The sequence below is a fragment of the Phyllostomus hastatus genome, unplaced genomic scaffold (genome assembly GCF_019186645.2).
Source record: "Phyllostomus hastatus isolate PE091 unplaced genomic scaffold, TTU_PhHast_1.1 phas_contig_17, whole genome shotgun sequence".
In the NCBI taxonomy this organism is placed as follows: domain Eukaryota; kingdom Metazoa; phylum Chordata; class Mammalia; order Chiroptera; family Phyllostomidae; genus Phyllostomus; species Phyllostomus hastatus.
In genome coordinates, this window is record NW_025333664.1 from 11,997,316 (window position 1) to 12,015,763 (window position 18,448).

Genomic DNA, 18,448 nt, shown 5'->3' on the forward strand with positions numbered 1-18,448 from the left:
TTCCCTTTTCACTTAGCCGCCAGGAAGCTCAGAGAGATCTGTAGGCCCATTTCAATAATTGCAGATCCCAGAGCCAACCTATCTGTTTTCATTTCCCACCTAGAATTTGTTCACTTTTATATTTTTTGGCTCTAATTTTGTAATGTATTATATATGCTTTCATGTCTTCATATGTGTTCTTGTGAATGAGTGACCAAAAATAAACAAGCAACTGCCAAAAGCAAGAAGTTCAGTGGGTGTCCCAAGGTCCCACAGCCAGCCCAGTGGTTTATCTGGTGCTTTCCCCACTGGCACCATTTCCTTCCTCCCCTCCTCATTATTCCCTGCCACAGTGGCGCTTCAGCCAAAGGCAAGGTGGAAAGGCGTTCTGAAGCATGAAGACCCTGGTTCGCATCCCAGCTCTGCCACTTATGAACCCTGACCCTTAGGTAAGGGTGAGTGTCTCTGTAAAGTGGGGTATTAATGCCACCACCTGTCAGCACGTCTGTGGCGACTGCAGAGCCCACTGGCCTCGTGACCTCCCTTCTACAGGTTCCCTGCCTTTCACTGCCCGCCTCCAGCCGTGTCCTGGCAGCTCCCTCCAGGTGTCAATCAGGAGATGACAGAGGAACGCAGAGGACAGGGAGGTTTGCTCCAACTTATCTCTTTCAAGACAGGTTTTCTGGGACAGGACTGGAAAATAAAATCAACTAATAAAATTTGAGGTTGAATAGAAACCCAAAGTCATTTTTCTAGAATTTCTCAGCTCTGCCCCAGGCAGGGCAGGAGGGCTAAGGCTGCCCCGTGGGTGGTCCTGCCACTGGTAGGCATCTACAGCAGTCCCTTCTCCTGGCCCGGGAGAGCGGGATGGGCTGCCGGGCCCACGTGATACATCCCGGTTGCCATGGTTTCTGTTTATTCTGGGGAAGACAGCTTCCTGGACATTCAGGGTAGAGAGGAGTGTTTGCTGCACTCTGACTGTGCAGTCACCGAGGTCCCCACACTGTCCTCGACTGCACACAGGATGCAAAGGCCTTGACTGCGGCCCACTGTCTGGCGGCTCCGCACCACCTGGACCTTGTTAGAAATGCAAAATCCCTGGCCCCACCCCAGAACTACTGCATCAGAATCCACATTTTAACAAGACCTCGTGTGATTCAGATGTGCATCAAAGTTTGAGAAGCTCTGACATGAAGCAGGTAGTTACCAGCCCACTGTGGCGCTTATTCACTAGGACAGTATTAACCCATCCACCAGATACCGTATTTTGCCGAGTATAATGTGCACCACATTTTTGTGCACATTATACATGGGATTATTATACCCATGTGTACCCATGTATACCTGTGTATAGTGTGCATCCTTATTTTTCCCTCAGAAATTTTGGCAAAAAAGTGCCCATTATACATGGCAAAGTATGGTAGCTAACGTGGCTGTCAATCAATCCCAACCATGGACCGTGGAGGTGAGGCAGCCAGATGAGCACAACCACCAGCGGTATGGGCTCCACCGTCCAGCTCCGGGTGAGCGCCGGTTCCAGCATCACTGACATGGCAGCTCCGTGCCCTTCTGGTCTGAGCCCCAGTCCTGTGCGCCTTCCTCGGTCAACAGAATTCTGTTTCTCTCTGATGCCACAGAAACCCGTCCTCATGTTCGCATTCATCAGTTAAAGCCTCTGCCTCTACCTCCTTCTTAAAGGACCCCACCCCAACACCAAATAACTGGGAAAGGTTCCCCAAGGGTACCCCGGGAGAAGGTGCTGGGAAGAGGGGCGGATGGGGCTCTCCAGAGCCCCAGAGGATGCAGGGAGGGACGGCAAGGCCATTGATGTCTCTGCCTCGGAAGAAGCAGCTCCTGGCCCACCCTGAGTCGGAAACCCCTCTTCAAGAGACCCTACTCCAGCTGACCCCGGGGTGGGAGCCTCTCGGAGCCCGCTCCGAGGGGGCGTCCATGACCTTTGCAAATCCAAATGTAATAACCAGGTCCTATGTGCCGAGCAGGCCCCAGGGCCAGCCTCCGAGCCTGCGATAATCCAGACATGTGTTTGGACAAGGGGCACCCTGCAAAGCTCGGTCAACTCTGCCTGTCGCCTGAGGAGGGAAGTGGTTCACCTTTTGCTAATCGCCCTAATTCATTTTTTATTATGAACTTCCCTGTTTTCTGTTTGCCATCTGATTGAAGATATTACCGAAGGCATTTAAACAGCATCAGACGATACCACGATGGCAAACATAACTCTTTTTATTGAAATCTGCATTCATATACATATAATTCCCTGATCACAAAGACCTCATGGTCCACGTGTTAGACCCTAGGTGAAGGCGGATTTGGCGAGAAGTATATACACGAGTGAAGGTTTTTCAAAAGATAGTAAGCCGTGCCAGGAAGGTGCAATAAATCGGGCGTTTTCTCGTGCTGTTGGTGAACGTGCGACCCTTTTCAGAAAACGGCATGACAACCTTAGTAAGAGTCATAAAGACACTCACTCCTCTGACAAAGGAGTTCTACTTTGGCCATAGACAACAGCGTGGGTCTGACCTTTGACACCCCTTCTCTTCTCCATGATACCCCACAGCCAGCCCATCCCCAAATCTCACACCTTCCACCTCCTAAGACCTCCCAAGCCCCTCCTCTTCTCCCCATTCCCACCCCACTGCTATATTCCAAGCTGGAACGGGCCCACGGAGCTTTCTGCAATGGTGGGAAAGTTCTCCCCCTCCACTGCCCAGTGGCGGCTACCCTGGAGGCCACAGGGCACTGGAAATATAGCTTGTGTGGCTGAGGAATACAATTTGATTCAATTTGGTTTTCAGCTTAAGTCACCGCCCATGGCTAGTGGCTTCCACATCGGATAGGGCAGCCTCAAGCTACTCCTAAACCGTCCAGCTGTCTTCCCACACCCACTCTTGCCCCACCCAGCGTTTTCCCCATAAGACAGCCACAAAGATTCTTCTGAAATGCAATACACCTCAACTCCCAGATGTGACCTTCAAGGCCCCCTCTCCTGGGGACAGGGGCACTGCAGCGCTCAGGGAGCCTATGATGATGCCCCAGGTGCTGGGCCAGGGGCGAGGAGAGGGCACAGGGGAGAGCAGGGAAGGCCTCCTGGAGGAGGTGGCCCTTGAGCAGAAATTTAAGACACACATGTAGGAGTTTTCCAGGTAGGTGGGAAATGCCCACACTAGAGGCACGGCAGTCAGAGTTGCTCCAATAGACACATCCATGAGCAAACAGCAGAACCCCCGCCCTCACGAAGCAGAAGTCCTACAGGCGGAGGCAGGACAAAAACCTTGAACGTAATGAACAGGTAAGTTATACGTGTTAGAAGGGAAAAAAGACAGGTAGGATGCTTCCAGGGACCCAGGCTGGGGTGGAGCGGTTTGCAGCGGTAAATGTTACGGAAGGAAAGTGCCCAGATAAACACCGTTCTTGAGGCTGCATGAGGGGAGAGTAGCAGGTGATTTCTCCCCATCTCCCAAACACAGTCTTCATAATGCACAGCTTAATAAAAAGGAAGGGGTGATAACTTCAGGAGAGCAGTCGCCCCAAAATCCTGCTTGCTCAGTAGACACATTCCCACAGACGAGAGAGAGGTTTGTTATCTCTGAAGGCCACACTGGCTGTGCCGGACGCCCCAACCCAAGCGACGGGGAGTGCCACCTTCCTCCTGCAATGGCAAGGTCACCGCCACACGGAGGCGGGCAGAGGCCAAAACAGGGTGGCTGCGCTAGGGTCCACCAGTCCCCACTGGTCGCCCCGGAACCATAACGATGAGGATTTCGAACATCAACCCTCAACTGCCATTTCAACTCCCCCCCTAGGGCTGGGCTGGAGGTGAGGGTGGCGTGTGGTTCCAGTGGAAGTTCACACTGATCAGCACTTGCAGCCCCCAGGCGCTGTGTCCGTCACACACGTGTGTCTAAGCCTCTGGCAACGATGCCCAAATAAGTGAGATGCAGAGAGAGGGAGTGAATGACTCCTGGAATCATAGCCTGGGATGTGGTGCAGTGGCCACCTCTGGAAAACACCACCGCCACACTGGTTTATTCACCCTTTCAACGGCTTTCTGCTGAACACGAACTGCACGGCGGCCACTGTGCTGAGGTGCTGGGACGCAGGTGGAGAACACAAACACGACTCCACCGGTTTGGGAGTCCTTACTGTCCTCCAGGTGGACCAGACACTCCAGGAATCTCAGAGATGTATCATGCAATGGGGAAAAAAAATACACCACAGGCTGTAATAACAGAGGAGAATGGGGTAACTGCACAGGGTGGGGGCCAGAGTCTTGGAGAAAATGAGGATAAAGCTGGGACCAGAAGGATAACCCTCAGCCAGCCACATGAAGGATGAAGGCAAGAATATTCCAGGCAATGGGAAGAAGAGGTGTAAAGCCCTCAGGTGAAAAAGAGCAGGGGTGGGGGTTGGGGGGAGGACCTGGGAAAGGACAAAGTCGGGAGGGGGGGGTGGGAGGGGCTAGATTGGAACCAATAAGGGGGAGGCTGGCTTTGCTCAGAACCGTGTCCCCAGCACAGAGCCTGACAGGCTGGAAAAGCAGGCGGGGGCTAGACCACACAGGAACCCAGAAGCCAAAAAAGGCACCTGACGTTATCTGCACACTAGGGGAAGCCACTGAAGCTTCAGGCAGAGGTCTGATAGGTCGGTAAGAGTTCACTGAGCTCCAAGGGAGGTTTTTGCCCTGAGCGGTTTTGCCCAGAGAAATGACAGGATCCAATTCACACGTCAGAAGGATCTCAATCATGGCTGGGATGGCTCCTCAGCTCATGCTGCCGTGCGACTTGTGGTCGCTGGGTAGTAAATGTCCCCCAGAGCTAAGCGTCCGCAGCTGGTGCACGGGCAGTGACCACCTTTGAGAGGAGCAAGACAGAGCGGCAAACGACAGGACGTGTTGACAGGGCATCCGACAGATGTGTGGCTGCCTGCAGATAGAAAACTGTCCGGGACAGCGCCTCACGGGGTCTCGCGCCGTGAGGAAAACAGGAAAACACAATTATGCGTATCACCGATACGGTAAAACAGAGCCCGGGACAGTGCGAGGACGTTGGTGCTCGGGCCAGGAGAGGCGGGCCAGGCAGCCGACAGAGGTGCCGCAGAGGGCAGTGCTCACACTGACGGATGGGAGGCCAGGCCCTCCAGTGTTGTTTTTCTCGTCTCATTTAAAATCAAAGGCTGGCCCCGGCCACTGTGGCTCATTTGGTTGGAGCATCGTCCCATAAACCAAATGGTCACGGGTTCGATTCTCGGTCAGGGCACTTGCCTAGGTTGTAGGTTTGGTCCCTGGTTGGGGAGTATGAGAGGCAACCAATCGGTGTTTCTCACAAAGATGTTTCTCTCTCACATGGATGTTTCTCTCTCACCCTCCCTTCCCCCCCTTCCTCCCCATTCCCCTTTCTTTAAAATCAATAAGCATGTCCTTGGGTGAGGACTGAAAAAATAAAAATAAAATCAAAACCTGGCTCTTAGGCATCCACAGACAGATTTCGAAAGGAGATTAAAATGAACTATCCCAGGTGCTTAAACATGCATTCTTAGCTCATTTAATTTCGTAAACAGGTGAGCACTGTTCACCCCATTTTGTAGGTAAGGGACTTGAGGTCCAGAGATACGAAGTAGCTTCCCAAACGCCCGCGCTCCTCTCTCCAGCCTCACCACCTCACACGGTCATCTCCCCCTCTGCCTTGGCACATGGTGTTCCTTCCACCTGGGATGCTCTTCTTTACCTTCTTGATGCGGCCAACTCACCTTCGGACACAGGCCTGGTGTCTCCTCCTCTGAGAAGACTTCCCTGACTGCCTGTGGCCTGGCCTGCTGGTCCCACACCCATTCGGGATTGTTTGCTTTTGCCTGTCTCTCTGTTCAGACAGTGGCTCCTCAAGGGCAAGGACGAGGTCTTAGTCACCTGTCTGTGCCTGGCATCTCCCACAGAGCCCTGCAGGCAGCAGGCAGTGAATGTTCTTTGGATGGCTGAATGAACGAATGAATGAATGAAAGAACTCTTAATGAGTCAAGAAGCCAGGATTGGAGCCCAGGCATCAGTGTATCTCTTGATTCCAAAGCATGTTCTTGGCCAGAGTGTATGTGTCTTACACGGATCAGTCAGAGAAGGTGCAGAAATAGGGACCGTACCACCAAACATACTGTGGGATTCAGTCTTTCCTCCATTCTTTCCTCCATCCTTTTCTGTTCCCCTCAGGGGAAATAGAAAGTGAATACAGGTAAAGTTAACCAAGCCCTTTTCCCTTTTGCACGAGAATTTCACTTTTGCTAACTGTCCAGCATATTTGCCCTGGAAACCTGAAGAAGTCAGGATGTTAACTGTGTTCCTAGGCAACTCTGTTTATGGTGACAATGACCCCTGATGGGTAAGTGGCATGTAGACTGGAGGAAACTATAAATAAATTATAAATATCTGATCAAGAAGCCATGCTTTACGTCTCCCAGAGTACAGAGTCTTGAAACTAACACGCCCCTCGCAGGGACCCTGGAAGCCAAGACTATGAAACTGCAACCAGCGATATGAGTTCTTTCGGGAATAAGGCTTCTGAGCCAGGGTGGCTTTTGAACTCACCCTCTGTGAGTCTCATTCCCTTGCACTTGAACTACAACTTGGGGCGGGGTTGGGGGACCCGGCAAACAGGAGCGTTCTGTGAAGATGGAGGGACAGACCATGTGCTCTGCCGGCAGGTTGTGATTCCTGTCCCTGCTCCTTCCAGGAGACAGCTACCAAGTGTCACCTGTGTGAGTCTCGTGAGTCTGAATGTTTCATGGCAGCTTAAAGGGTCCCTGTGGGAGCTGCAATGAGGCAAAGGGAACTGATATGGGAGTGACAAGAGACCTTCCCGGCCAGAACCACTATACCTATTCTGGACTGGAAAGCTCCTTAGACCCTATTGTTTATGAGAGACATTTAAAAACTGGGAAGGCACCTGAATGCCCTGCCCTATGAGGGTCCGAGGGGCCGGAAGGACCAGAAGAGCACCCAGTCGTAGGAAGGAGGGAGGGGACGATTCACTGGGTTTCCCAGAGGCCTCGCCGCAACCTGAGATGCGAGTGTAGGTTATGTGAGAAAACAGGGCTCAAGAAGGTTGAGCGACAGGTCCCAAGTCACACAGCTCACACCTGCAAGGACAGGAACCCAGGCCCTTCCACTGAACTCAAAAGTCACATCTGAATCCACTACATGGTTTTGCATAAAAATCAACTTAGGGCTCAGGAAGTCTTATAGAACAGAGAAAGCATGGGGTGGTGGGTGGTGGTGAAGGGACCTTTTTAAAGACTGTAGGTAGCCCCTAATAGGCACTCAATAAATATTTGCAGAATAAATAAGCAACAAAAGGCCCAGGGTCCATCTCCCACATTATCAAGTTCAGTTCAAGTAAAAACACAGCACAATGAAGCAAGAGAATTTATGCACGAGGTTGATCCTGAGTAATGCTACTGAGTTGGATTCATTTCCAACAAGTCTCTGAATCATTTGTGCAAATTAGGCCCTACTTTGAGATAAGCATGCATTAATTAGCTACAATGTGAGGGCATTCTATTATTGAAGTTGAAAACCAAGGCAGGAGGCCCAGCTAGGAGTCCCCTATCCCCCAAAAGAGCCAATGCATTAACAGGAAAAACAAGGGCAAGTGGACCCCACCCTTCCACCCCTGCAGAGGGCGGAGCTCCTGGCACCTGGCAGGTGGGGGCTGCAGGACAGAGGGGTAGAGAGAGCACAGTCCAAGCCCAGCTCTGCTGACCAGCTCCTCTGTCATCTTTTGTAACTTGACCTGTTTGTATCTCACCTACAAAATGGGGACACGTGCTGGCTGGTGTAGCTCAGTGGATTGAGTACGGGCCTGCGAACCATAGCATCGCAGGTTTGATTCCCAGTCAGGGCACATGCCTGGGTTGCTGGCCAGGTCCCCAGTGGGGGATGTGCTAGAGGAAACCACACATTGATGTTTCTCTCCCTCTTTCTCCCTCCCTTCCCCTCTCTCTAAAAATAAAAAAAAAATATTTTTTAAAAATGGGGACACGTGTGCCTAGCACGATTCTTGTGAAGACTTAATGAGATGATATGAGTGAATGTACCTGAGATTGTGGGAAGAGCTCACAGATAGATTTGTGTTTATTTCTATCCCACTTTTCTCCATAAAATAGAACATTTTATTTTTTAAAGATTTTATTTATTTATTTTTAGAGAGAGGGGAAGGGAGGAAGAAAGAAAGGAAGAGAAACATCGCTGTGTGGTTGCCTCTCGTGTCCCCCCTGCTGGGGACCTGGCCTGAAGCCCAGGGAACTGAGCCGGTGACCCTTTGGTTTGCAGGCCAGCACTCAGTCCACTGAGCCACACCAGCCAAGGCTAAAAGAGAACATTTTAAAAATAAAAATCCATTAGAGGGGACTTTTTGCTCAAGATGGCGGATAGAGCACACACTGTTTACTTCTCTCTTCTGGATCCCCACTTTTCTCCTTTATAGTCTAATATATTTCTGTATCTCTTACGGAGAACAAAAAGTAATTTTTTAAAATAAAGAATGGGGGCACTCAAGATAAAGGGGGAAAACGATAGAAGAGCGAAATAAAATTGGGAGTGAGTTAATGAGCAAAGGACGTTATGATATCCTACGTTATGGCTGCAAGTGATCTCTTTTGCCCCTGAGCTTCCTGGGAGCTCAGAGAAGGTGAAGAGGTGGTGAAGAGCACAGGCATGGACACCGACCCAAGTCGAGGGGAGGGCAGGGCACGGGGCCTCTTGCTGAAGAACATGACGGGACTCCAGGAGAAACGCATGGTCCCCTGCCCAGAGGCGACTCCACGAGGCATGTTCCAGAAGCTCCTCGGAAATCAGTCTGGAGTCCTCCCCACCACACAGGAGACTGTGACATCACAGCCCAAGAACTCTCGAGTCCTGCCGAGCGATGTGCAGGAGAATCTCCTTAGGCCCCGGAAAATTCCATTAATTCTGACTTTTCTTCACTCCGCTTGGAGCTAAGAAGCAATTACCTGCAGCTCCCACTCACAGCACGAGATAAAGAAGAGCCCTCGGTGAGTGCCTTGCCATCGCTGAGAGTCACGCTGGCCTTGTCGTGGGAACAAGAGGAAGGTGAGTTTTCTCCCCCAGATGCATGTCCCTGAAATGGACATGGTGGTGTCCCCTTTCCACACATCCACCCCCCAAGTGCTGGGATAGTCGTTGCTGGGCTCACAGCTGCTGCCTCCCCTGGGAACTGCCCCCCGCCACAGGAACTATGGTGGTGCAAGAATCAAAGGCACGGGCGGCCCCCTGGACACCTCTGAAGAGCTAGCCCAGGTCTGCAGCTCCCTGGGAGATGCTTTCCTCAGGAACTGTACTCCAGGCCAGCACCTCCCTCCGCCCGGTTATGTACCCCTCACCCACTTCACGGTCAACCACCTGAGAACATCCCCCAAAAAAAACCTTCCCCAAGCCACTCTCCAACTGAGTCTGTGTCCGGGGAACCCAAGGTAAGAGTCTCTCCAAGGTGAAGGAGACTCCCCCATGACTTACAGGGGCCTGAAGAAGGCAGGACTCTAGGACACCCGACCGTGTCCGGCCAGAGCGCCACACCCCAAGCCAGCAGTACATCCCTACGGTCCTGGGCCAAGGAGGCAAAGCCCTCCCGTGATTGCGCTAGAGCCGTGATCTGTAAGTGCGCGGCCCAGACCAGCAGCACTGGCGTCACGGACTTGTTAGCAGAGCACATGCAGAGCACTCTGAGAGTAGCCCCCAGCAATCCCGGTTGTAACTGCCCTCCGGCTGATTCTGTTGCACTTGATTTTGAGGAGCAGAGCATCCCCGGCTACTGGGGAAAATCAAGCACAAGTCGTGAAACCTTCCCATCCGCAGAAGACCGAGATGCCGTTGCTGACGCAGGTCTGAATGCAGCCCCGGGAAACACTCCCTACTCTCCACCACCCCTTGGGCTCCAAGGCACTCCACTACTTAAAGCCGGACAGGCTGGTCTGCGACACTCCTTCTGACGATCTCTGTGGGTGTCCCAGCTCCCCCGCAGGCAGGCCTCCCCACCCTAGGCTGATAGGAGCCCCAAACCACCCTCCAAGCCCCCTGGGAACAGCCGCCCCCTCTTCTACCTTGAATGCCCTCCCTCCACTCGACACCTGCCCCCACGTAGCTGCCCGGAATTTCCTACAAGACTCTGCCGTGTGAAGCTGTGTCACAGCCTGGCGCTGTCACTTCCCCAGACGATTATATATTTAATTATGAATTACATTTTGAGTCAACATATTACAGACCCACGGTCTTTCTCATGCAGTGAAGGCCAGTTTCGCACCGAGTCCCCGAGCCTTCAGGACCGGGCTGGCACCCCGGCCAGCACACAACGGGCACTCACTAAAAACCTGCTGGGCATCTATAAACCAGCAGCAAACAGGTAATTACATAGGGAGAAACTGCAACTTTGTTGCTCACGCTAGCAGGCACCAGAAATCGCAATTGTACGGTAGCAAGTTTAAGCTTCAGGACGATTGAGCAGGATTTATTATCTGGCGTTACACAACACGTTTTCACTAAGATATAAAATTACAGTTTACCATGACTCATTACGTTAATAATTACTCACCATATGTTTTTACCACCTCGCCCGAGCCATGCTGAGAAATCACTGTGTAGGCGTTCAGTCCACATGCATCAGGGGCCTGTCCACCGCATGGATGCAGGATTTACTGACAGGGACACACAGGGCGAAAATATGGGGTGAAAGGCAGGGACCCCGAAGGTTTGCCACTCTCTTCACCACCATGGCCTCGTTAGCCTGCACCACCCTTGCCAGGTCCGTGGTTCTCAAATAGGGGTGGTTTTCTCCCCCTGGGGAATACTTCACAAAGTCTGGAGATATTTTTGGCTTTCAGGACCACGGAGGGGTGGCCATTGGTAATCTAGTCGGTAAAGGCCAGGGACACTGCGAAACATCCTGCCATGCATGCGACAGCCGCCACAGCGAGGAACAATCGGGTCTGAACCGTCCGTGGGTCAAGGTTGGGAAACGCCACTCTAAATTAAAGGGAACTTTCATATCTGGTACTTTCGTCTGAGCTTCCTAGTAACAGTATGACAAAGGCACGAGGTCCCCTGGTACAGCTCAGGCCACCGAGCCCCGGAGCGGTGCAACAAGGTGCAGGAGGTCCCCAGCCCACGCCAGTGAATGGCGCGGCTGTGATGTGCACTGGCCTCCTCTTCGGCCGCCTGAACCCCCTCTCCCTCCCACCCAGACGCAAGAAGGAAACAGAAAGTCGCAGAGGAAATGAGCAGCTCCCTGTCCATTCATGATCCCGAACAGTCCCAATCGGGGGCTCAGGAAAATCCGACCCAGAGCCCGTGGCATGGAAGCACCTGGTATTAGAAAGACCCCCAGGTGCTGCGGCGGGGATGGCCAATCCTCCAGCACCGCCCCCCCCCCGAAACTGGGTTCCCCTCGTATTTCACCTTCCAATCATGCTGCTCTTTGTAAATAGAAATGAAGGCCTTTTCTGCTGGGGCTGAGTGCTGGATGTGCCTGATTTCTAACCCTCCCAGCAGGCCACCCCATGGGAGGGGGCAGTGGTTAGGCAGGGGGTCGATGTGCCCATTCTGCAGAAGGGGAGACTAAAGCACAGGGAAGTTATTAACTGGCTCGTGCCAAGGATGGGAAGGCAGCATTCAAAGCCAGGCCTGCCGGGTTCCAGACTCTGCGCTGCCTCTGTATCCTGAAACCAGTTCTAGCAACTCGGAGAAGCAAACGCAGGGCCCTACAGAATCACAGGGAGCTGACAGTCATCACACTGCAGGGGAGTCCTTGGGACAAGGAGGTAGCGGGGACCTTGTCCTGAGTGCGGAAACTCGAATCTGCTCCTCCCGACATCCTGGCTGCTCCCTGGGCTGGGTTCTGCCCCGGGCCTGCGCTGTAAGGGATGGAGTGACCCGGCAGCCAGACAGGCCTGGCCCCTGCCCTGCCGTGGAGTCGATGTGCTCACCACAAGGTTTTCAGGCTACAACAGCCAAGCAGGTGCTAAGCTCCTGGAGCCACAGGGTAGCACAGGCCACCCTGAACTCATCCGTTCGGTAAATACAGGGTGGGGCAAATGTAGGTTGACGGTTGTGAGTATGCAAAACACAGAATTTGTTCTGGTATTATTATTTATTAGTTATTGTGTTATTTTCCCCGAGAATGACTGCACACCTGCGTTTGCCCCACACTGTGTGTGCTGAGCACCCGTGTGCCAGGCCAGCTCTGGTTAAGAGAAAAGTGAGGGCAGAGACAGCGGTGACTGCCTGCCCTGTGCGGGTCCGTCTCCTCAAAACGCATCATCCTCGCCCTGGCCGGTGTGGCTCAGTTGGTTGGAGCATCATCCCATAACCGAAGGGTTGCGGGTTCGATTCCTGGGCAGGGCACATGCCTAGGTTGTGGGTTTGATCTCTGGTCTGGGCGCATACAATCCCCCTGTACCGGTGGAGGCAACCAATCAATGCCTCTGTTGCGTAGATGTTTCTCTCTCTCCCTTCCTCTTTATCTAAAAAAAGCAATGAAAAAATGTCCTTGGGTGAGGATAAAAAAAAATAAAGCATCATCCTCCTCCTTGCTGGATGCACAACTCTCTGCAGCTACAAAGGACATGCCCAGCCTTATTGCCTTACATTTGCACACCACAGCTCCCCATCTCTCTAGGCTCCTGGTCCCTGATTTGCTCAAAGAAGGCCACTCCCATGCTCAAGGTCACCCAGGAGACTGGGGGCAGCAGTGCCAGGCCTGGGCTGCCCCTCCTGAGACTGGTAAGGTACAGAGATGTGGTCCTAGAGGATCCTTCAGGACAGGCTGGGGGAGGGCGTGTAAGGAACACATTTAGATGGAAAGCAAAAAGAAGTCCCTGTCAGAGGTGCAGGCATCCTTCCAGAGCTCCCCGGGACCAGCCATCTCGGCTCAGAGCTCACCTGGCCCAGGGCTCGCTCCCCAGGATCCGCCCACACCCATCTGTGCCCCGCAGAAAGGAGCTGTGAGGACCTCACCCAGCAGGACAGGTGGGCACAGCAATTCCTGCTTCATGGATCTCCATCACGAGGAGGCTCCAATCGTTCATAACCAACCTCGACTAAATCCCAGCCAGGTACAAGATGCTGTGTCCAGAGCCATGTGGGTGGGTATAGAGTTGAATCATTCATGCTCTGACACATATTTCCTGAGTAATTACGGATCAGGCACTGTGCCAGGCGCTGGGCATGGCTCCTGCCTGCTGGGAGCCCACAAAACCTGCACACAAACAGCCAAACCACTGCCACACACCCGTGTGGTTGCTGGACCCACAGCAGCATCTGCCGGGAGCTCGTTGAACATGCGAGTTCTCAGGGCTCTGGTCCAACTGAATCAGAATCTCTGGCGGCGGAGCCCAGGGATCTGCTTTTAAAATCTTGTCAGATGATTCTTCATGTGTACAGAAATTTGAGAACCACTGGTCTAGACCACAAGGCCTTCCCCAAGCTCCCCACTTCAAACTGCAAACAAGCGCCTGGCCTTGGCGCCCCTAACCCTCTTCCCGGCTTCATTTCTCCATAGTTGTATCGCCATTGGGAACAATACCATATATTTCTGCCATATACTGAGGACTCCCATACTAGTATACAAGCTCCAGAGGGCAGCATTTTGAGTTCCTTTCGTTCACTGCTGTAGCATCAGTTGCCTAGCACCAAGAGAGGCTCAATAACTGTTGATTGATTGATGTATGGTGGAACATGCCATATCCCATGCAGTACCTGTTTGGGTGTAGCCTGGAGGAAGAAGGTGGCTGACCTTGGAGCACTGCATGGAGAAACTGATACCCAGGTTGGCCTTGAAGGATATTTGGACCAGTGATGAAGGATGCTTGAAACACAGAGATGCTAAGCTTCTTACCAGGAGAGGTTCCAGGTGGTTGATGTTGTCATTATGTTCATAGCAGGTATGTTCCAGGAACTATCCTAGCCTACCTCACCTCAGTTAACACTCCCAAACCTCCGAGGCAGGCAGTGCTGGCTTCAAGAGGACAGAGGCTCAGAGACATTAAATTATTTGTCCCACCCACAAAAAGACTTGTACAGGAATGTTGACTGCAGCTTATTTATAATAGCTCCAGTCTGGAAACAAACCCGACGTCTATCAGCAAGTGAACAGATAAACCAATTGTGCTGTATCATACAATGTAATATAACTTAGCAATAAAATGGAACCAACCAAGGATACATACAACACAATGAATCTAAAAGACACTGCGTTCAGCAAAAAGAAGCAGACAAAAATACGTATTCTGCATATGAAGTTCTAAAACTTAAATACACTTAGTACACTGAAATTGAACTTGCACAAAGCTTGATACTATAAATCAGACAAGCCGTTTCCTCTAGAGGGGGAGCAATGGGTATTGGCTGGAAAGGAACACCAGGGAACTTTCTAGGGTGATAGAAATAGCTCTCTATCTGGAACGGGATGGTGGTTACCATTAAAACCACTCTGCACATAAAATGTGCATTTTATTGTATGTAAATCACATCCCAATAAAAAAGGAGCTAAGGAAACATTTGCCCTGGGTACCCAAAGCCACAAATGGAGATCCGAACCCGGGTTTGCCCAGACCAACAGCCAGTTTACACGAGGCTGCCAGAGTGGAACAGGAAGTCCCGGGGGCAGTGCCCTAGCGTGGTAAAGTGCCCAGCCAAAATCTGAGTGAAGGCTATTCGCCGTTACCCTAGGAAAGGTGTCACAGCCCCCCACCCCCAAACCACAGCAGAGACTTGTGAGGAGCCCAGATGAGGGTCAAGAAACTTGGGTTCAGGCCTCAGCTCTGTTCCTTGCTTCCTGTGTAACCTCTGAGGGCACGACTCCATGACTCGGTTTCCCCTTCTGTGGAGCAGGGAAGAAGGAGGGATCCATGGTTCCCAGCATGGTGCCGCAGATCCTGGGGCCACAGGGCCACAGGCACCTGCGCTCATCACGCAGTGCTGTCACATGAAACAAGTCACGTGCCTGCCTCACCTCTGGTAAGCTGTTTCTCAGATGCATGCTCATGTTGGTGTGATTGATAAAATACACATCTATTTCAAAGCAGAAATGGAACCATGGCAGCTTCTTGCCATTGTGTGTTTTCTCAAACAAAAGACACCAAAAGGACAGCCACTGCTCATGACTTTGCTTTAAAGAGGCTGGAATCTCTGTGGAGAGGATCACTAAGGGGACAGTCACCAAGGGAACGGTCGCCAAGGGCCCTTCCAGGTCAACTGCACAGTGGTTGTCCCTCATCACTTGGGCTAATGCTTACCCTTGTGTTTCTCAGGCCTGGGTCCCTATGGGGATGAGTCTGTTGACTGGACTCCGGAGATCCAGCCCCCAGTGTGCGGGCTTGTCCGGGCTCTACAGCCCAGCCTCCAGGCCTTAAGTGTGGTCACTGCTGCACCTTGGCTCCCCCCCCCCCATTTCTGATAGTGACCAGCTTCAGGATGCAGCCTGGGCATCTCCCTCCCCAGGCCCTCACCATCAGCTTCTAGTCACAACCACCACTGTCCACTTAGGGTCCGCTTCTAGCAGGCCTCTCACCCACCGCTAGCTGAGCTCACTGGCTCTCTGCCTCACCATGCCACAACCTGAAGGACTGAAAAGCTTGTTTCACGCCCAAGTGCAAGGCCAGACCTTTCTTTCAACCATCCTCACACAACCACCTCCTCCACCTGGACATACCCCCAGCTCTAGGGCAGTCAGAGGTCCTGGATCACCGACGGAAACCAGAGCCACCAGTTTCTCATTCCCTGTGCCTGTCCCTCCTGGCCCCGGGATTCTCACTGACTCCTGGTGCTGAGTCAGAGCTTTACAGAGCATCAGAATAAGGCAGGGCCCTTGGCCGAGTGCCACCGCCTGAAGGCCCCCATCTGGGACTGCCCCACTCTAGAGGGGTCTACGAATGCCGCCCCAAAAAGAGCACTCCCCGGACTAAGGGGGCCCATCCACCCAGACTTTGAGGTGCAAATGCCCAATGCCCAGCCATGTCCCCAAACCAGAGCCTGGAGCCTTGCCAACTTCATTTAAAAAACAAAACAAACAAACAAACAAAAGAAACACAAGGGCAAAAGACAGACCAGCTGCCCCCACACCTAACAGTCTTTTCCTCCCTGAAGACTCCACTTGCTACTTTTAATCAATTTTCCCTCCACCAGACTAGAAACAGCCAGAGAACCAGCCTTGTCTCGAGGACATGCACCACCCCCCTCTCTGGCTTCCAACTTTGTGGGTCACGGGACAAAAGATAATCATCCCCATCCTCAGAGAGACCTCACTTGCAGCCCACCCCCGCCCCCACGGTGCCCCAGGCCCCGTAGCCCCAAAGCCCACGCCTCGCCCGCCGGGGAAAACTGTAGAGGGCTTTGCAAAGGCTAGCCGGGAGCCGCTCCCCAGGGCCTGAGAACGAACTCAGAGGCCCAGCCCCGGAAGCCCAGCGTTTTGTGCGGGGACGCCCCTTTCCGCACCCCCACAGCAAGGGGCAAGACGAAAAGCCAACGGGGCGGGGTGAGGTCGAGACCCTGGGGCAGGCGGGGGCGGGGTGGGGGGGCAGCCGATCCCACCACCGGACGCGCACTCACCAGGCAACGCCACCGAGCCCGCGAGTCTGCGCCAGGGCCGCGGGGAAACCCACGCGCTCCGTTCAATCCGGGCTCCGAGTGACGAAAAGCCGCTCTCGGCTCCAGGCGGCCCGGGACGGACGCACCGACCGGCGGACACGCGGACAGTCTCTCTCCTAACAAAGTTTGAAAGTTCCCTCTAGGGCGAAGGAAGAGAGGCGCAGGGCAGGTGCACCTAACGGTCCCGGCTCCGCTCGGCGTGGGGAGCTGGAGTCGGACGCCGGCTGTCCTGGGTTCCAGGCACCCGAGCTTCTGCCGCGACCCGCGCGGCGCAGCGGGAACCTGGCTGCGGGTGAGAATGGCGCTCTGGGAAAGGGAAGGCGGTGTCCCTCACTGCAGCCCGGCCTGGAGGAGCAAGCCTGGATTGGCCATTGCGAACTCGAAATCCGAGGCCCAGCCGGGCAGTGACGGCCAATTAGTAAACGGCCCAATTAGTGCGCGGCGACGCCTGAGAAGTTAAATCCCGACGCACCAGAGTGGATGACCCAGATGGGGGAGGGGGCGGCGAGGGGGCTGTGGCTGCCCCTGGGTGACCGCGTGTGACTGCGTGGCCGTCAGAGGGATTAGTGTGTCTGAGGTTCACCGTCCACGGGTGGCTGTGTGTGGCAGAGTGCGCCTGTGTGAGTCATTTTGAGTGCGAGCGTGTGACTGTCAGAGCGACTTCTTTGTGTGGCTGCCCCCAGTTGTGACTGGGTGTGACAGCGGATGGGGGCTTGTAACAGGGTGTGTGGCACAGTGGTGTGTGAATGGGTGACTTGTCTGCGGCGGTGTGACAGGGTGCGTGGGCGAGTGCCTGCGTGTCATTGTGTATAAACGACTGTCACGATGACTTGTGTGGGACGATAAGACAGTGTGAGCAGGCGCGTGGCTGTGGGTGACTGTGGGTCAGCTTGTGAATGGATGTGAGGCTGTCAGGGGGACGTGGGTGGGTGTGAGTGTCACTGTGACATCGTGCGAGTGACTGTTGGGGTGACTTCTGCCTGGGATGCGAACAACTCAGGGCAGGAGTGTAGCAGCAAGGACATCTGTGTGAGTGGCGTGTGCCCGTCGGCGGGGCCGAGGTGTGCGTGTCCCCGAGCTTGGGCACCGCCGGTATCTGCCCCCCCCCCGTGTGTCCCCCAGAGTGCCGGCGTCCTGTGCCACCAGGTGACTCCTGCCTGTGCTCCAGCCCCAGACGCTCTGGCCTCGGCGCGGGGTCCGAAGGCGCGGGCCGGCCCCGCCCGCCTAGGCCCCCACCCCGGCCCCCGCCTACCTTGCCGCAGTGGTAATAGTCCAGGTGCGCCAGGCCAGCCGGCTCGGCCCCGGGCCGCGCGCCCACCGAGGGCGCCGAGGGGTACAGGCGGACGTCCATGGCGGGCGCGGCGGCGGCGGCGGCGGCGGCGGCTCCCGCGGGCAGTGCCTGGGCGGGCGGCGGGTGGGAGTCAGAGTGAGAGCCGGGTGTGCGAGCGCGGGGGGCGGGCTGGGGGCGGCGCCCGGCGGAGCGCCCCGCCCCCGCCCCCGCCCCGCCCTCGCGCGCTATTGTTCCGGCCGCGGGCACAGCCTTGGGCCCGGGGCCCGGGCCCGGGGGAGGAGGTCCCTCCTTCGGGCCCGCTCGTCTCTGGGTCCTGGGCCAGGCTGTCTGCCCCTGGGAGCCCGGGAGGGTGGTGCGTCTGCCCGGGAGACCCTTTTCTGTCCCGCCCTTCACCACCAAGGGTGAGAGGAGGGAAGAAGCCTGTACGACACCCCTCCCCTGAAGTGGGACACTCCTCGCCCTAAACATTTAGGGCGACAATAAGCCCCACGCAGCGTCGGAGGAGGGAGAGAAAGTGGTGA

The 18,448-nt window shown here is 54.3% G+C and overlaps 1 protein-coding gene across 4 annotated transcripts in view; it reads right to left on the reverse strand.

Moving 5' to 3' along the window:
• Nucleotides 1-18,045, reverse strand: part of TOX2 (TOX high mobility group box family member 2) — a 107,431-nt gene extending 89,386 nt beyond the window's left edge. For all 4 annotated transcript variants that reach the window (XM_045832991.1, XM_045832989.1, XM_045832990.1 and 1 more), the window contains exon 1: nt 17,889-18,045. In XM_045832991.1, coding sequence (XP_045688947.1) covers nt 17,889-17,987 — 99 coding nt within the window. In that variant the 5' untranslated portion in view covers nt 17,988-18,045. The remainder of the gene's footprint in view (nt 1-17,888) is intronic.
• Nucleotides 18,046-18,448: the final 403 nt, after the last annotated feature.